At 39.2% G+C, this 17,172-nt stretch overlaps 1 protein-coding gene across 1 annotated transcript in view; it reads left to right on the forward strand.

Annotated features, from left to right (window-relative positions):
* The window catches only part of cacna1ba (calcium channel, voltage-dependent, N type, alpha 1B subunit, a), a 172,499-nt gene that overhangs the window by 45,143 nt on the left and 110,184 nt on the right, over nt 1-17,172 (forward strand). Inside the window, exons 4-5 of the mRNA XM_053325836.1 lie at nt 14,019-14,110; nt 15,971-16,123. Of these exons, the coding sequence (XP_053181811.1) occupies nt 14,019-14,110; nt 15,971-16,123 (245 nt within the window). The remainder of the gene's footprint in view (nt 1-14,018; nt 14,111-15,970; nt 16,124-17,172) is intronic.

The raw sequence follows: 17,172 nt of genomic DNA on the forward strand, positions 1-17,172 counted from the left end.
ACTGAAGTGGAATAGATACAGAAACTGTTTTTTATGAGCAGAGAGACTGTGTATTTATTACTTTTTAGGTTCTTCAGTGTTTCAAGCTAAATAGAGACTTCTTTAGAAAAAATGGAAAAAAAAACATTCAGTGTTTCTGAAATAATAATGATAGATCTTATTGTACATGAAGATCACCAGTAGATCATAGTTATGTCAGGTTAAAAGTACTGCATCAACTCAACACTGTAACCCCGCAGACCACAAGTTGGTCCGCACTACTTCATTTCCAGCATTTTGGCTTTTTCACACTTCTTCACGATAGACCCTTCAGGAGCTTCAGGAACCTCATACCCCCCACTGGGTTGCTGCTGAATTGCAGAGCGTTATTCAACCCTGACGCAGAACTCGAAAGGTTCACAATGATGTCGAGGCAACGGAGTACCTCTGAGTTGTCTCAGTACTATAAACCTGGCTTTACCCCATCCTTTTATTTACCTGTTTTTATCCATTTTTATTCACACAGTGGTAATTGATTAAATCCCTACTTTTTATTTTTGTAATAATAATAATAATAATAATAATACTAATGGTAATGATAATAATAATAATACACTTTATTTATAGAGCATCTTTCATACAAGGGAAGTAGCTCAAAGTGCTTTACAGAGAAATAAAAAAAATACAATAAAACAACAACACATAAACTTTTAAAAAAAAGTTAAAATGACATTAATTTGTGTCTTTGTTCTTTCTCTCTGCAGACTGTTCTGGCTATAGTAATGCAGCAGGAGACTAACAGTCCTAACAGTGGATTATGCAGTATGGTTTGATCACTTCTCAGCTTGCTAATATGGGTCTCATATAAAATCACATATACGCTCTGATCATCCTGACCAGATCATTCTATTTTGTTTTCTTAGTGTTGGTGAAACACATCACTCAGTTATCAAAGACCCGAGGATTATGTTCGGTAACTCTTCTAACCTTGTTGGGTGTTTCTTTATGGCAGATATAGACCACTCCTGCGTTGCATCATCTCCTGAAGTCACTAAAGACACCACTAGACAATCCCCAAAGCTCTAGTCTCCAGATCTGCATGGTGTAAAGATAGACCAGAACCTGTAGAATCTCACAAACATGCATTGTACCACAATGTCCTCAACCAGAACTCCTTTAAACAGAGCCCAGGATATAGCCATACCCCTAGGCTGCATGTCCTTACAGTTGTAAACCAGCTCTATAACATCCACAGTCCAGTGTGACAGTCTGTGGTGGTTCAGTTTGTGGTGTATCCAGGACACAAACAGCTGGTTGTGTCTCCTGTCTACATATAATCTTAATGCTCAGTATTTAACCTGGCCTGAGACAAGAAGTCTCTACTCAGCAGGAGGGTCTACTGCTTGTCTGACAGTAATTGAACTATCTCTGCCCCCTCTGTTTGGATGGTCACGGTGGTGCTATCAGAACAGGCTCTGCTGTCTCACTCTGGTTATAGTTGGGGAGATTAAGCTGAGGGAAAGGAACGCTACAGGTGGGCTAGTGCATCCACACTCAACAGTGCATTTACATCCACCAGGGAGAAGAACAGAGGACACTGAGCTTTTTCCTGCCATGCAAAGAGATTATCTTTGCCATACTTGTGCCACCATTTGAGGATGGTGCTTCCATTCCCCATATATATGGAAGATCAGCACCTCTGTTCAACACACCTGACACATGCGTCGTCTGTAGAGACCCATGCTGAGAGCCAACCTGTGCAGCTACTGGCAGTGTGTGAGGAAATACACAGCAGCCTGCCAGAATAGCTCAATATGATATGTGTTATGACATAGCAAAATGCATTTCTGGCAACCGGCTAGGCTTAAAAACAAATACCTAATCTGTTGTTGTCCACATTTTGGCCATTATTGTGACTCAAAACTGACATCCATTGAATAATTGGTCTCATCTTGAACCAAAGCGTCTGCAGATTAATTTCCATACCTGATATGCTATGATCCACTGAAGTTAAACACGATACAACATGAATAAATCCCTGTTTTTGTTATCTCTAGAGCGCACTCCACTGAGCTCCACTCTTCTAGTTATCTCCAATAAACCTCCATAAATCAGCTTAAACATCTGAGGATAAAAGAGGCTTCAGCGCTGACAAATCATCACATTTTTAAGATTTCTTCACTATCAAAGTAATCCACTGATAGTTGTCTCTACATGGACGGCTACACTGTAAACAGGAGCTGCTAATTGGATATTCAGCTGACTTTAAATGCAGACAATTTGCCATGAAAGACAGAGAACAGCAGTATCTGTCTCTATCTGACATAACAACAGCTCATGTGATGAGCTTTTATAGCATCTTGCTGTCCTGATGGTTTTGTCTTTTTCTGTCATCATATTGCTTCACATATAGGTCTTTTTGTTGGTGTGAACATGTTTGCATCATAACCGACTTTCTCTATTTTCGCACAACAGTCACATGGTTGATAAAATGTTTCAAGTAAAAGCAGTTCTCCAGAAAGAAAAGTCAGAGATCCTGTTTAAAATACAAATGTGTCACTGGGGGATGGGGAAGAGCAGTGAGCTTCCTGAAAAACAGCAGGCTACTACTACTATAATTATTACTGGGGTGGGAAAAAAACTGCTATATTGTATGTGCAGGCAGTGGTTCAAATCACCTCACTTCCTCTAGAGAAATAAATCCAGTCCTGATGGGGCTTTAGAGCGTATTTGGCTAATTAGTAATGCTGTGTCTCAAATCCCATACTTCTGCTAGTACATTTCTGTTAGCACACTGTACACTCTGTACTCGTGTAGTGCACAAATTTCGTTAGTGTTGTTTCAAATCAAACACTGCCATTGCGCACTTACTTAAATGACAATTGGCTAGTTAGCAAGGTAGTGTTAGCAGGCTAGCATTAGTAACCTAGTGTTTTTTATTGGCAAAAAAATGGAAAAATATTTACAAAACATACAAAACGGTTTACATTCTATCACAAATACAAATAAAAGTAAATAGTACAGTATGTAAACGAAAATGTACACATTCCAACTAGAAATGAACGTAAGGCAGATGGGGATCTATATAAAGATTTTTAATTGCTTTTGATTTAGGGAGGCTTGAATTAAATGAATGTGTTGTTTGGTCTCATTGCTAAAGCATGACTTCATACCTGTAATTTTACATATATGGATATGGAATTTGGCTATTACAATAATATCATGTACAAATGAGAATATTTTCCATGAGACCAAACAACATTCTTCCAAATTAAATTGAAACTTTAAGCTAGTATTAGCAAACTAGTGTTAGTAAGCTAGTGTTTGGAAGCTAGATTTTGGAAGCTAGTGTGAGTAAGCTAGCGTTAGTAAGCTAGCGTTAGCAAGCATTCACAGTTGCAGACTGCTGAGTTAACCCAATAAACCTACTGATGGCTTATATCTGACAACAGTACAGTGGTGCTTAGTGTAAAAAACACTGTATAATTTACATCTGTATAATGTGGTAATGTTCTCTGTAGTTTAAAAAAAAGTGGTCCCTCCCCTTCTGCTACGCTACATAGCCAAGATGGGGACCGTTGAGGGCGAAAAGTGTCCATAATTCCACATTCAACTTTTTGACCATTTTGCACACACCGTCTAGGCACTCATAGTTTTCCATACTTCTCAGTGTGAATGCTCTTATGCACTCAAAATATTAAGTTTAAGTACAAGAGAAGAGTTCTGAGACACAGCATTGTCATTCTTAGGTTGAGGTGTACTGAACTAAACAAAGCCTCACACTGAACAAAGCATCCTGCACTTCTACATACTGTATACTATCACAGCAAGCGACTGAACTGGAATAGTATATAGATTATATATAGACATGTATGTAGACTTTGTGGTTGCAGGTATGCACACTTTATGCCTAAAATAGTCTCCATACATGTGCATGCTGAAAGCTTTTGTGTGTGTGAGTGTGTGTGAGTGTTTTTGTGTGTATTGTATAGAATAGCTGGCCATCTGTGGCTGTAAACAGTTAGTAGCAGTGTGCTGGTGCTGGAGTCTCCCTGTGGACCCAGCAGCAGCAGCAGAGGAAGAACAGAGGAGTGTGATTGGACAGACTCAGGCTCTGAAGCTAAGTGTGTTAATGCATATCCACCACCCGTCCCTATCTTTTTACACTTCTCCACCCCTCCCCCCCACAAACACACTCTCTTCCTCCCTCCTTTTCCTCCAACCCTATTTCGGCTGTTTCTCATCTTCCTTCTTCCCCTACTTCCTCTCTGCCTCGCTCTCCTCTTTTTTTTACTTCCGTCTTTCATCACATTGTCCTCACATCACCCATGTTCTGTCTCATCTTCTTCTTATTTTTTTAAAATTTCCTCTCTCTCCCCTCACAGTATCTCCTCGGGTGATGCTTTCCCTCACACTCTCCTGCTTAATTTCCCCTCTCTACCCCTCCCTTCTCTTCATCTTCATTTTACATTTTCTGCATTTCACACAAGCTCTTTTAATAAAAACTTAACGGTAAAGCCTCTAATTCGAGACGAGCGAAACGTAGGATGTTTTTCCAGATCAGTTTAATATTTGGCATGATGTAATTGTTACTACCCAGCCTATAGGAAACCTTGGCGCAACATGAAAAATAAGCCTCCCCTCCCCTCAACAGAGGATTTGCAGCTTTTTAAAAGGTTTATTTTGAAATCTTTCAGCTTCAGGCTGGGTTAACAGCGAAATAATAAACAAAAGGGAAGTAAAGCTGAGCAAGCTAAAATTATACTCAAACAGGAAGAAAAAGACAAGTGAGGAACCTATCAAAAGGAAAACAAGAGAAAAGGATGAAAGAAAAATACGCCAACCTCTGCTTAACCTGCCTTATTATATCAATTTCATATCAATATACAACATTTAACCCAGACACATGTTGGCTGGCAGGCTGGTTGGAGGTATAAACTGTAAGCTCAGTGGCTGGAACCAATCAGCTCCTTGGTATAACCTCTACACTCACACCAGTCATGAGCGTTTAATCAGATAGTCAGCTGAGCTCACCTGCAGCCCCACACACACACACACACACAGAGGGAGGGAGATATATACACATGCATAAATACATACAATATGTTCATATCAGTATTCATTTAATCTTGTAAAGACCTGTCAAAATCTGCATTTCAAGTAACAGTAGCATGTGTTTCTCTGCTCTAACATTAACCACTCGGTCTTTTTTAATAAAGTGGGTAAATTTGTAAGTAATCTTCCTTGTTTTCTTGTGCACATATCTGACATATCTGTATGCTGATTACAAAACAGGGAAATGTGGAGAAATGTGAAAAACCCTCATGCATGAATCATACATCAAAAATAGCCCAATTTTATGCATGATCTATGATAACGAAGACACAGAAAAATAGAAATGTATGGCAAAAGTAGTCAATATTTTAGACTCCCCCCCCCCCCCCCTCCCACCTGCCAAAAAAGCCTTCCCAAATCACGTTTCCAAGAGGAGACGAGCTCCCTCTGGCTCCCCTCTAGTTCACACCTTCATTATCAATGTAAGCTGCAATCTTTGCTGTGTTGAATGGAAAGCTTGGCAGGCCTAGCAACAGTAACTAAAGGGGTGGCACCTGATAAATGGTCACTTACAAAGAGGCTATCAAATTGAGTTTAGAGCTGGCAGCAGGCAGCAGCATGGAAGTAAACAAGCTGCCGTTACTGTGGAGGCAACTTCCACCTCAATCCATCCAATGTCACTGTGATGTTTGGGAAGGATTTCACTTATAAACCACTTCTGCTGACAATGTCCAGGAGACTTAAATACATATTATAATCTAGAACAGATTTATCAGCTGCTACTGCCATAAACTTTATAAAATACAAAAGGCCTCTCCTCAATTAAATGAACTTCACTTGACTTGATCTGTTTGAATCCTTATAATTGGCTTTGTTTGACTGATATTACTTTTACATTGTCACCTGTTTCAGATCTTTTGTCATTATGGTGTGAAAGTGTATTTATTTATACTTATAGTTAGATAGTTATGCCCAGTCAGCACTTTCACATCCAGACTGTGGAGGTCAAACAGAAGCAGTACATTGATGTTATAATCAGTTTCAAAAAGGTGTTTGGAGACATTGAGATTGAACATATCTGGCTGTGGCTCAGGAGGTAGAGCAGGTCATCCACCAATCAGTTCGATTCCCAGCTCCTCCAGACATGTCCATGTGTCTTTTGGCAAGATACTTTACCCCAAATTGCTCCTGATGGCTGCACCAACAGTATATGAATGTGTATGAAGGTTAGCATCCTTTATGGTAGCTCCTACCATTAGGGTGCGAATGGGTGAGTGTGACATGTAGTGTAAAAGCGCTTTGAATGGTTGACTAAAAGACTAAAAAAGCACTATATAAGTACAGTCCATTTACCATTTACGGGCCTCCTCCTTCACTACAATCAACCAATCAATGATGGGTTAGCTACTGCAAGGCAAAAGCTCTCAGTCTAAACTTTTCTCCTTTGTATCTTGCTGGGAGAAGAGTTATATTATTCAGTTCGGTCATCAGAATCCCTCTCTACCTTCAAGAACTGCTCAGAGGCCTACCGAGCTACATCTCTAAAATTACTAAAATTAACCTTTTCTACCTCCAAACCCCTCAGATCTGCTAACCAATCACTACTCTCTGTCCCAAGCTTTTTTGACTACCTTTCTAACTGTTGGATAATTGTAAAATGTAAAAATAATCTGCCAATGGTGGTCAGGTCATCCCCCTCCACTGATATCTTCAAAACCTGTCTAAAGACCCATCTCTTCCCCTCAGCCTCTGTTACCTTATTGAAGTCATACTTGACTACACTCTTGGCTTGTGTTGTAATTTTAACTGATTTTCTATTTTCATTTGTGACTGCGTTCTTGTTTTGTTTGATAATGACCATCAATCCAACTTGAATCTGTCTGTAAATGTGCTTTAGAAATAAATGGACTTGCCTTGACTACAGTACTTTCTCATCTGAGATGCCACACACTGATGCCTTGTTTCAACCTTGGGACAGTTGTATCAGGTGGAATTTAAAACGTATCCTCCATGGCATCCCCTTCTTCTGCTGTTGCCTCTAAATAAATACATATAAAAGTAAACTTTGGTTCACCCCCAAATATCTCTGCTGTCATAGAAAAGCAGAATACTATTAGAATCTCTTTGTTGCATTCAGGATTGAGGAGTGGAGTGTAAGCAGATGGTGGGGAGCAGGTGGTGTGGTGGATTTGGGGCAGAATTGTCTTGAGTATGCATAAACCTCCCTGGGGGTTGACAGACACAGAGAAAGTTTTATTACTGTGTAGCAGCTCAGCCTGGAAGAGTCACATCAAGCTTTCAGAGAGAACTTCTGCTCTGAGTGATTAAAGTTTACATTTAGAAACACTGTTCACCCTTTACCTGCCCCCTCCTCACTGTCACACACACACCCCTCTGCATACCAACACGCTGCCATGAGGGAGGCATTGAGCTTCTGTAGTATTTGATACAGCAGTCTAACGTATACAGTACCAGTCAAATGTATGGACTCACTTTTGACTGGTACTGTATATAAGTTCCAATCTATGCAAACACACTTTTTTCTTCTCATAAAGTTATTATTTTAAACTTCTTCTCAAGCCACACCTCACCCTGTCCAGGGTCAGCCAGCCTGGTGTTTCTGCCAGAGACGCAGATTCCCTCCATTCCCTCCATGAAGCACTTAGAGACAGAAGAGTAGTGATACCAAGCTGCTGAGTGTGGAGATCTGTCACCCAGACTGTTTTACTGCATTTCCTTAATTTATAAAAGTTTTCTTATTCACTTTGTAGGTTTCAACTTATTTTTTTGTCTCATAGTTTGCTAAAAATTTAAAATGGATATGGAAAATAACACATGGGTGTAATAACATTTTTCAATTTATCATTGCAAAGTAAAATTACTTTATGTATTATTATCAGTATAAAACAGAACAATCACAATATCAGTAGAAATAAGAAAAATGTACACAAACATATTTGTAAATTGTATTATATATATATATAATAGTCTTACATAGTCAGATACTCAGTTATTAGTTGAAGATAGTTACTCTAAGTGTGTGACACAGACAGGAGAGGAGGCACAACTGAAGGAAAAGACATTTATTTAGGGGAATAGAAATTGGATATTGAACTGAGGAAAAGGCTGAAAAAGAGCTGGGGCTGGGGAACTGCTGGTGGGAGCAGAGCTGGAGCCGAGCATGTCTAGAGAAGAATCAAGAGGAGTGCAGAGCAGGATCCAGGTCTGAGGAGCAATGTCCAAGGTCTGCTTTCCCATCAAGAGTCCGAAGCAACAATAACAACAACAATGGCAGACTACGCGTTTGTACAGCTGTTGTTCCTGGCTCTTCGTGGCTTCATTGGCATCCAATCACAGCAGAGGCTACGTATTGCTGCTCGACAGGATTTGAATGGACGGCGATTACGATCTCGAAGAAAGGTAATAACTTAACACGTTTTAACTCGTATTAACACTGAACGTAAGATGGCCTTTTGTGTAAGCTAACGTTAGCCGGCAGAGCACAGCTAACTCACAATGCGAATGTTGAATTTCACCATCAGTCAAATGTTCAAGAGATAATTCACTCCTTATCTAAAAATCCTGTTTAGACAACTGCGGGCTACTTTATTATAGTTTCACTTAGACAAAAGAGGATGCTTAGCTCTGTGTAATGAACTGTGTATTGTAAACAAACTGCATGAAAATACAAGTCAGTGATTTATGTTCAATCTTTTTCCCTTAACTCGTATGCCTCACTAAAGACATGTTTGGTACATAACCCTAACCGCTGGCATACATATGGCATCAATAGAATGTAACAAGCTCAATAAATATCATATATTACACTTCAAATGTGCTATGGATCCAGATCTGCAAGACTGTTTGTATCTGCACACGCTTATTTTTCAATACACACATAAACACCACACTCTAAGGTACTTTAAGGAAAACTTTTTGAAACGAGGCATAAGGGTTAGGTACCATGATAAATATTCATTTTAATATTGACCACTCTCCACAAACAATCTTCAAAACACCTTTTTTGTTTGTCTATACAGGCAATCTTGTGGCTGATGGCAAGGCGGACATCATGTGTTGTCTGGGCACACCCAAGATCTCGCTACTGGTGGGACACAATTGTTCCTGATTTCACCTCAGTCCAGTTCATGCAGAACTTCCGTGTGTCCCGAGAGTCGTTCGAGTATGTATGCAGTCAGATGAGGCATGTCATGGGGAGAAGGAACACAAATTACCGTTTGTGTCTCCAAATCCAGAAGCGGGTGGCGATCGCCATCTGGAAGCTGGCCACCGGCGATGAATACAGGACCATCAGCCATCTTTTTGGAGTTGGCCTGAGCACTGTGTGTAATTGTGTTCAGGATTTTTGCAACGCAGTCATCAAGGTGCTGCTCCCTGTCCACATTACATGCCCCGATGCTGAGAAGTTGGTGCACAAGGCTGCTGTCTTTCAGAGACGTTGGCGAGTACCACAGTGTGTTGGTGCAATAGATGGAATCCACATTCCAATTATAGCACCAGAGGAGTATCCCCGAGACTACTACAACTGGAAAGGATGGCGTTCGGTTGTTCTGCAAGCAGTTGTGGATGGCAGAGGTCTTTTCTGGGATGTATGTGTTGGCTTTCCAGAGAGTGTGAACAGCGCAAGAGTCTTAAAACAGTCACATTTGTGGGAAGTCCTAAGTGATGGGGAATATCAAAGCCAAAACAAAGTGACCATCTCTGGCTGTGATGTTGGACATTACCTGATAGGGGATCCAGCCTATCCCATGCAGAACTCGCTCATGAAGCCATTTTCGGACACTGGCAGATTAACCCCTGAACAACACACCTACAACTACAGATTGAGCAGTGCACAATCGGTTGTGGAAATGGCTTTTGGGAGATTGAAAGGACGGTGGAGGTGCCTCTTAAAAAGAAATAACTGCAAGCTGGACCTGAGCAAGAAAATGGCGCTGACCTTCTGTGTCCTTCATAACATTTGTGAGGAACATGATGACGATTTCACTGAGGAGCATCCAGACCAGGCCTGATAGCGCTCCGGCGCCACGCCGGATTTCCGGCGTACCAACGTGTTTGAGACAAAAAAAAATCAGCTGTTTAAAAAAATATTTAAAATAAATGGTGCATGTTTCAGAAAAATTAATGTCTGGTTGTTCATGCCCTGTTTAGTCAATGGTTAGGCTACAAATCAATTCCTAGTTACTTTTGAGTATTATAATTGTTATGAATTCTTCAAATCAAAGGACATTTATGTATGCATGCTTTTATTTTGAAGTAGGTGGTTTTATTATGAAGGCAGTTATGCAGTTCCTCTTCTTTTCCTCACGTTCTCCACTCGACATGTTTACAGCGGTGCAACAGTCACTGACGATGTAAATTGTGTTCATAGGGAAGTGAAATGAGAGTGTACATGTTACTTTCCTCTTCTGATTGTGTTGTTAGCTGCTGGTGTATATTTACACTCTTTGAAAGTCCGTTTTTACTTGTTAGCATGATCGCGATTTAGCATCATTTAAGCTAACTCAGTTGTGTGTATGGCTGCTAACTTTCATATTACAACAGTTTACATGTATATGCTGCATGATTCAGGGTTAAAGCAGCACTTATGAATATTAGATGATTGATACTGATATAAATGTATTTTTATTTACTGTGAAGTGTTATTCACTGTATTTAATTTACAGCAGTATACAATGATAAATCAGTCCTTTTATTTCTTGTTATAATTTCAGAAACTGCTCTGTACCCAGAATACATCGTTGTACCCGTACAGTTCTACAGTAAACAATATAAGGGCAAATTCTTCTGATGTCAGTGCAGTGGTCAATTAGGCAAACATCAGCATCAGAGGTCGCATTCCTCAACAATAATGACTGACCTTTGCTGGTATGGCTGTAGTATCCGTAGTCTCAGTATGCTATACAAGCAATACGGATCCCGCTTGACAATTACGCTAATCAGGGCATATACCGTGGCTTAGGCTCCTCCCAGGGAAAAAAGTTCAGGCTCAGGATTTTTTTTTACTATCACCCCTGATCCAGACAGACATGTCAACAATCCGACTCCTCTTCAGACATTACCAGAGCATGACAATCAGGAAGGGGCTGACATTAGAGCTGCTTTAATGGCCTACTTTAACGGAGACGACGAGTAACGAGTTTTGTTTTTTTGTACCACCAACCTGCCATTCAGATGTTTGTTTTATTTAGTTCTGGTTCAATTCAATAAATTCATAGAAATGATTATGGCTGTCCTGCTACCTGAAGTAGAGAGCAGCACACAGCAGAGTAACAGTCTTTATCCCCTGGAAGCACCAGAGGCCTGTACTACAAAGCTGGATTTTCTCTTATCGAGGTAACTTCAGGGTTAACCCTGGGTTTTCCGTACTACGAAGCTGGTTCACTTCTTACCGGGGTAAATCACCATCAGGGGCGCAACTACCTACTTTCTGAGGGGTATGCAGATACATTGCAGGCAACATTGGTGCGCAGATCGTGAGAGGAGCGCTTAGGAGAGCAAGAGTTTTTAGGGACAGATGCAATTTTTTAATTGACCAAAATATATATTTAAAAAATAATCCTTGAGGCACATGAGGGATATTATTCTGTATGTTATAGTTGGTTTGACATCATTCACTCAAATGGTTGAAGCGCATAATAGGTTTGTATTTTGAATGTTGAATATTAAACTAACTTAATGTCTCTATGAGAGGAAGGGCACTGAGGAAGCGCTCTGCCCCAAACGTCTGTGCCGTAATAAAGTGGCATTGTGTGATCAGAGTGCTGTCCGTTAAAATTGTCCGATAAATTAATATTGTATAATCTCATGAATTTACACATTAACAGAGTCGGCAATTTTCTGCCAGCATTCCTTCCTGACTTTTGCTGCAGCAACAGTGTTGCTTTTGGCCTGGATGATGTGTTTGAATTCTTCATATTTATGAAGAATAATTGTCTGCTCCTCCATGGTAAAGTAGTTTGCGCTGCAGAGTTTCTCCATGTTTGTGATTGGTCAGACGCTGCAAACATATGGAGTTAGATTTGTTTCATAATGTTGTGTGTGTGCAGATCGACAATCTGTGTGTAAATGTGTAATCTGTAAATATAAACACCTTCCACAAATACAAAAAAAAGATTTGTATACTCACAAAAATATTTTGCAAATATAAAACGGATCTGCAAATACACAAACAAATTCCACAAATATAAAAAACACATTAAATTAATTTACAAATAAATGAAAAGCATTTGTGAACTCAGTTTTTATTTGTGAATCACTGTATGACATTAACATGAAACCATGAATGCACGTCACTTATCGCTGATAAACATTTTAAAAAGCTCATAGAAAGACTGCGTGCTCTTACTTTGATATGCGGAAATGACGTCACCAGTAGGCGATCGCTTGCTATCCGAAAATAGCCGAGTGATACGAGTGGATTTTCGTTCGGACGGGCGGAAAGTTTGTTTCAAAACTCAGTGTGTGTAAAAAGCAAATCCACAAGCGTAGAACTGAGATCCACAAATGTTTTTTCGATTCACAAATAAAAACTGAGTTCACAAATGCTTTTCATTTATTTGTAAATTAATTTAATGTGTTTTTTATATTTGTGGAATTTGTTTGTGTATTTGCAGATCCGTTTTATATTTGCAAAATATTTTTGTGAGTATACAAATCTTTTTTTTGTATTTGTGGAAGGTGTTTATATTTACAGATTACACATTTACACACAGATTGTCGATCTGCACACACACAACATTATGAAACAAATCTAACTCCATACAAACACCTCCCCTTTATGTGAGCGCGCAGTGATCCAGATTGGAAAACCCTGGGTTCAATTACCGAGTTGATAACCAGTTTCGTAGTACCGTTTATCCTAGATTGCGAATGTCTGAATAAATCAACCCAGGTAACGGAGAGATATCCTGGGTATATTAATCCAGCTTCGTAGTACAGGCCTCAAAATGAACTGGTTTTACTGTCAGTGGATGATTTAATGTGGGGGGTAATTTAAACTCAAAATAGTAAGTTATTACAGGGCATGGCAATCTGAACTCAAAATAGTAAGTTTTTACAGACTTGAAAGTTCCAGTAACATGAATTAAAAAAACTTAGCTGACGCAAATTAATAATTGCTCTTCAAAACTTAAAAAATTAAGTTGATGCCTTCAACTCAAAAATTCTGTGCAGTCAGTTGCCTTGAAAATTTGAGTTGAACTAACTTTTTCTTTTTTACAGGTGTTCCCAGTTGGGGTAACAAGCCTCCTGTGGAGCAGAATAGAGTCTGTTCAACAGACCGGTAAATAAGCAGCAAACCCAAAGATGAAAGAGGTCATCGCACTTGTGGTGTTCATGATGATCTCTGACAGCTGCATAGTCCTCAACCCTGACTGGAGGAAATCCACATTATGCAGTCTCTCTGCTTTTTGTTCATTTTAGTTTTCAACTAATTGATGAGTTACTTCAAAAATATGACTGTTGTACAAAAACAGTTATTCATACAGTTATTAGCATTCTGTATTCTTATAGTAAAATGAATGACACTGCTTATGTGCATGTGTGTGTACTGTTGTGGTATTTCCTAAGTCATCATAATATAACTGTCTCTGTGTGGTCATGAACACATCTCATTATCAAACTATATTCTGATTAACACTCCTTTTTTTTCTTTAAAAAATGTTTTTATGTTGTTGTTGTGAAGCTTTTTAGCCTCTTTAGAAATGATATGAGGTTGTAACACTGCTACTGTACATTAACTATTTTATGGTCACCAGCATTGTCTCACCTGTTTATACTTACTACCAACCTTATGAATGATTTAATCATGTTCAACTGCTGTTTAAAATGCTGCATGTAGATCTATTATGACTGTGTGTGTGACAGTTACAGTGAACAGCAGCTTTTCTGACCCTGTGTGTGTGTGTGTGTGTGTGTGTGTGTGTGTGTGTGTGTGTGTGTGTGTGTGTGTGTGTGTACAGGATCTTAGCCACTGTGGGGGCTGATTTTGACCTGAGAACACTAAGGGCGGTGAGAGTGCTGCGGCCGCTGAAGCTGGTCTCTGGCATTCCCAGTAAGTTTTACTTTACATGTATAACACATTTTAATCACCTGCACCATAAATACTAGAACTGTACTAACATCTATCAGCACTTATAAAACTGGATAATTAACACATTTGTCATTTATTTAAATTGTACTCCTATTGAAAGGTTAAAGCCACAAACTGCCATTAATGTGCTGGAACTATTTCTTGGTGCAGTGAATGCACACAGCTTTCAAGACCCGTCATCACAGTGAGGTTGCCATGTTTGTTACCATTGTGACCAAAACCTAAACCTTATCTGGCAACCCAAACCATAACAGAGACACTGCAGAAGTACTAGGTGAGGATAAACTGTTCCAGCACATAACTCCCTCTAAAACCAACACATAGTAATGTTGACATTTCTATTTGTGTACAGATAAAACACATTCAATTAAAACATATGTGAAGACATGAACTCAAGAGGTGTTGTAGGGATATTTTTAACTTTTACCTGGACAGAGCCAGGCAGCTGTTTCCCCCTGCTTCCAGTCTAACACACATACTCTCCTGCTATCCTTAAAGTCTGTGTAAAGTAAGAATAAATGTGTGTTCTGAGTTTGACATGCCACAGAAAAGTGTGTTGTTAACCACCCTGCCAAATTTGAATGATTAAAAAATTATTAAAATTAATTAGGCTTTGGGCGTGCCCGCCGAGTTCACTGAAACCCCGCCCCCTTCCAAGTGTCACCTGGTAATCAAAGTCACCACCTCTACCCGAAACATGGACGCTACGTCTGAGAGCTTTCTGCCGCTAGTTCAGCTGCTAGCTCGGCGGCTAACTCAGCTAACTGGCTAACTGGCTAACAGGCTAACTGTAGACTGTAGTAGTAGTAATAGTAGTGTATGTAGTAACAATAACTCGCCACTAGGAAGGTTAACCACTGAGGAGAGCGGACTCTCAGTCTCTCCGACGCAGAAGTATAAATCAGCTTTATATAGCAGGGGAGGGACCAGGGTCATGCGGTACGTCACGGAGTAGCCCTTTTTTGCAGGCTCAGAAAATCAGGAAAAATGAGTTTGAGATACAGTTTAAGGCTCTATCTCCACAATTCAATACTCCATAGTTATCAGCCTTTTCACGTGTTTTCTGTAACCATTTTTCAACATGTATAATATGTTTAGGGCAGAGAGAATTACTCGTTTATCATTCTTATTGGTACATGAAGAAAATATGTGCAATATCCCAGAATAAGTCAAAGCATCTGCTTGTGGATGTGCTGGTACTTTTATCTGATGTTAAAATGTATGGCCAGATTTATAGAGGCCATATTATACCCTTGTCCATAAGTTAACTTAGCACCCTGGGGGCCTTAATAAAATGTATATGACATGCTTTGGTCAAAAATACCACAAGAATCAAACACCACAGCAAGCTTCTCATCCTGTCTGAACTGCCCTGTATAGGACGGCTGCTTCAAATGAGGTTTTGTAGATTTAATTGCAATAAATGGATCAAAGGGATGCTGAAATAACTACATCATGATGCTGATTAGTAAAAAGCCTGAATTCATCATTTGCCAGGTCCATAAGATGAAAAGCAAACAACTTTTAATTTGACTTACACTTCCTGAGGATATCATTACCTCTGATGTGCTTTCCAGTCAGCAGCCCCCAAGCTTTGGAATCATCTCCCAATAAGCCATTTTTATAAAGCAGCTAAAAAACATCTGCTCAGACAGATAGTTTGGTAGTTTGTGGTATCATGTTTTAACTTAAAAACAGTAGGTCATTTCAGCTGTAATTATTACTGATGCTGGTTAAAAATGACCCACACATGTGCTGCACAGTGGGCTTTATGGTGTATGGAGTATTCTACCAAAAGCATGTTCCTCTTGTGTTCATCAGGTCTTCAGGTGGTGTTAAAGTCCATCATGAAAGCCATGGTACCTCTTCTGCAAATCGGCCTGCTGCTCTTTTTCGCCATCCTCATGTTCGCCATCATCGGCCTCGACTTTTACATGGGCAAGTTCCACCGCACCTGCTTCAAGACAGACACGGGTAAGCAAGAGAGACAGAGACCATGAACATATGTTTACTTTCACATAGGCTTCAGCTCCTGTTTCTGGAAGATGTTGAGGTTAGTTTCCGCCTCAGTTTAATGTGTCTGTACTGACAGTGAGCAGGGGGGAGTGCTGCTGTTAACTGAAAACTGCATTTAGATGGAAGTTAATAGAGAACAGAATACTAAAGCTGTGATGCTGCTTTGATTTAGCTGTAAAACATATTGAAAGGACTTAACTCATTTTAATCTTTAAGCCTGCTGTAGTAAATAGAGATATTCTTGCAATAAAGAATTAACTCATCAAAGCATGATGATTTGATCTCAAACTACAAAATAAAAGCATGCATGCATGATGTTTGATGTCTGATACAATCTAAATGACATATCAGTATCTCACTTTCTTTTATGTACGAAATCTGTGCAATGATTAATCAATTAATCAATTAATTAATTAATTTGTTGTCAACTATTAAATGAATCACCAACTGTTTTGCTCATCGGTTTATCATTTTGATTTTTCTTTTTAAAGAAACAAATCCACATTCTCTGATTCCAGCTTCTCTAATTTGAATCATTTCAGTCTTCAATGACAGTAAAATGAATATTATTGGGTTGTAAACTGGTGAACAAGACATGTGATGACATTATGTTGGACTTTGGGAAACAACCAAACAATTAATCATGATAATAATTGACAGATAAATCAATTATGAAAGTAATCATTAGATGCAGAAAATCCTTTATGAATACAGCCAGTGATTTAGATGTCATGCTAGTTTTCTTTATGTAGTCCTAAATCACACATTAGCCTCACTATACCTTACTATTTACTACTATATCAGCCTTTGTGTTTACATTGACCTTTTAATTTGACTGAATTCATGATAATTACATAATAATCTAGGATGCAAGTTCCAAAGATCAGTTAAAGCGTGTTCATATTTACATTAGTATTAAAGAAGCAGAAGTGGATGAACTCTAATCATAAGTCACTGTAGATAAAATAGCATTACGTAAAACACACTTGTGATGGAGTGTGAATGTG

The sequence above is a fragment of the Scomber japonicus genome, chromosome 9, assembly GCF_027409825.1.
Source record: "Scomber japonicus isolate fScoJap1 chromosome 9, fScoJap1.pri, whole genome shotgun sequence".
Lineage (NCBI taxonomy): Eukaryota > Metazoa > Chordata > Actinopteri > Scombriformes > Scombridae > Scomber > Scomber japonicus.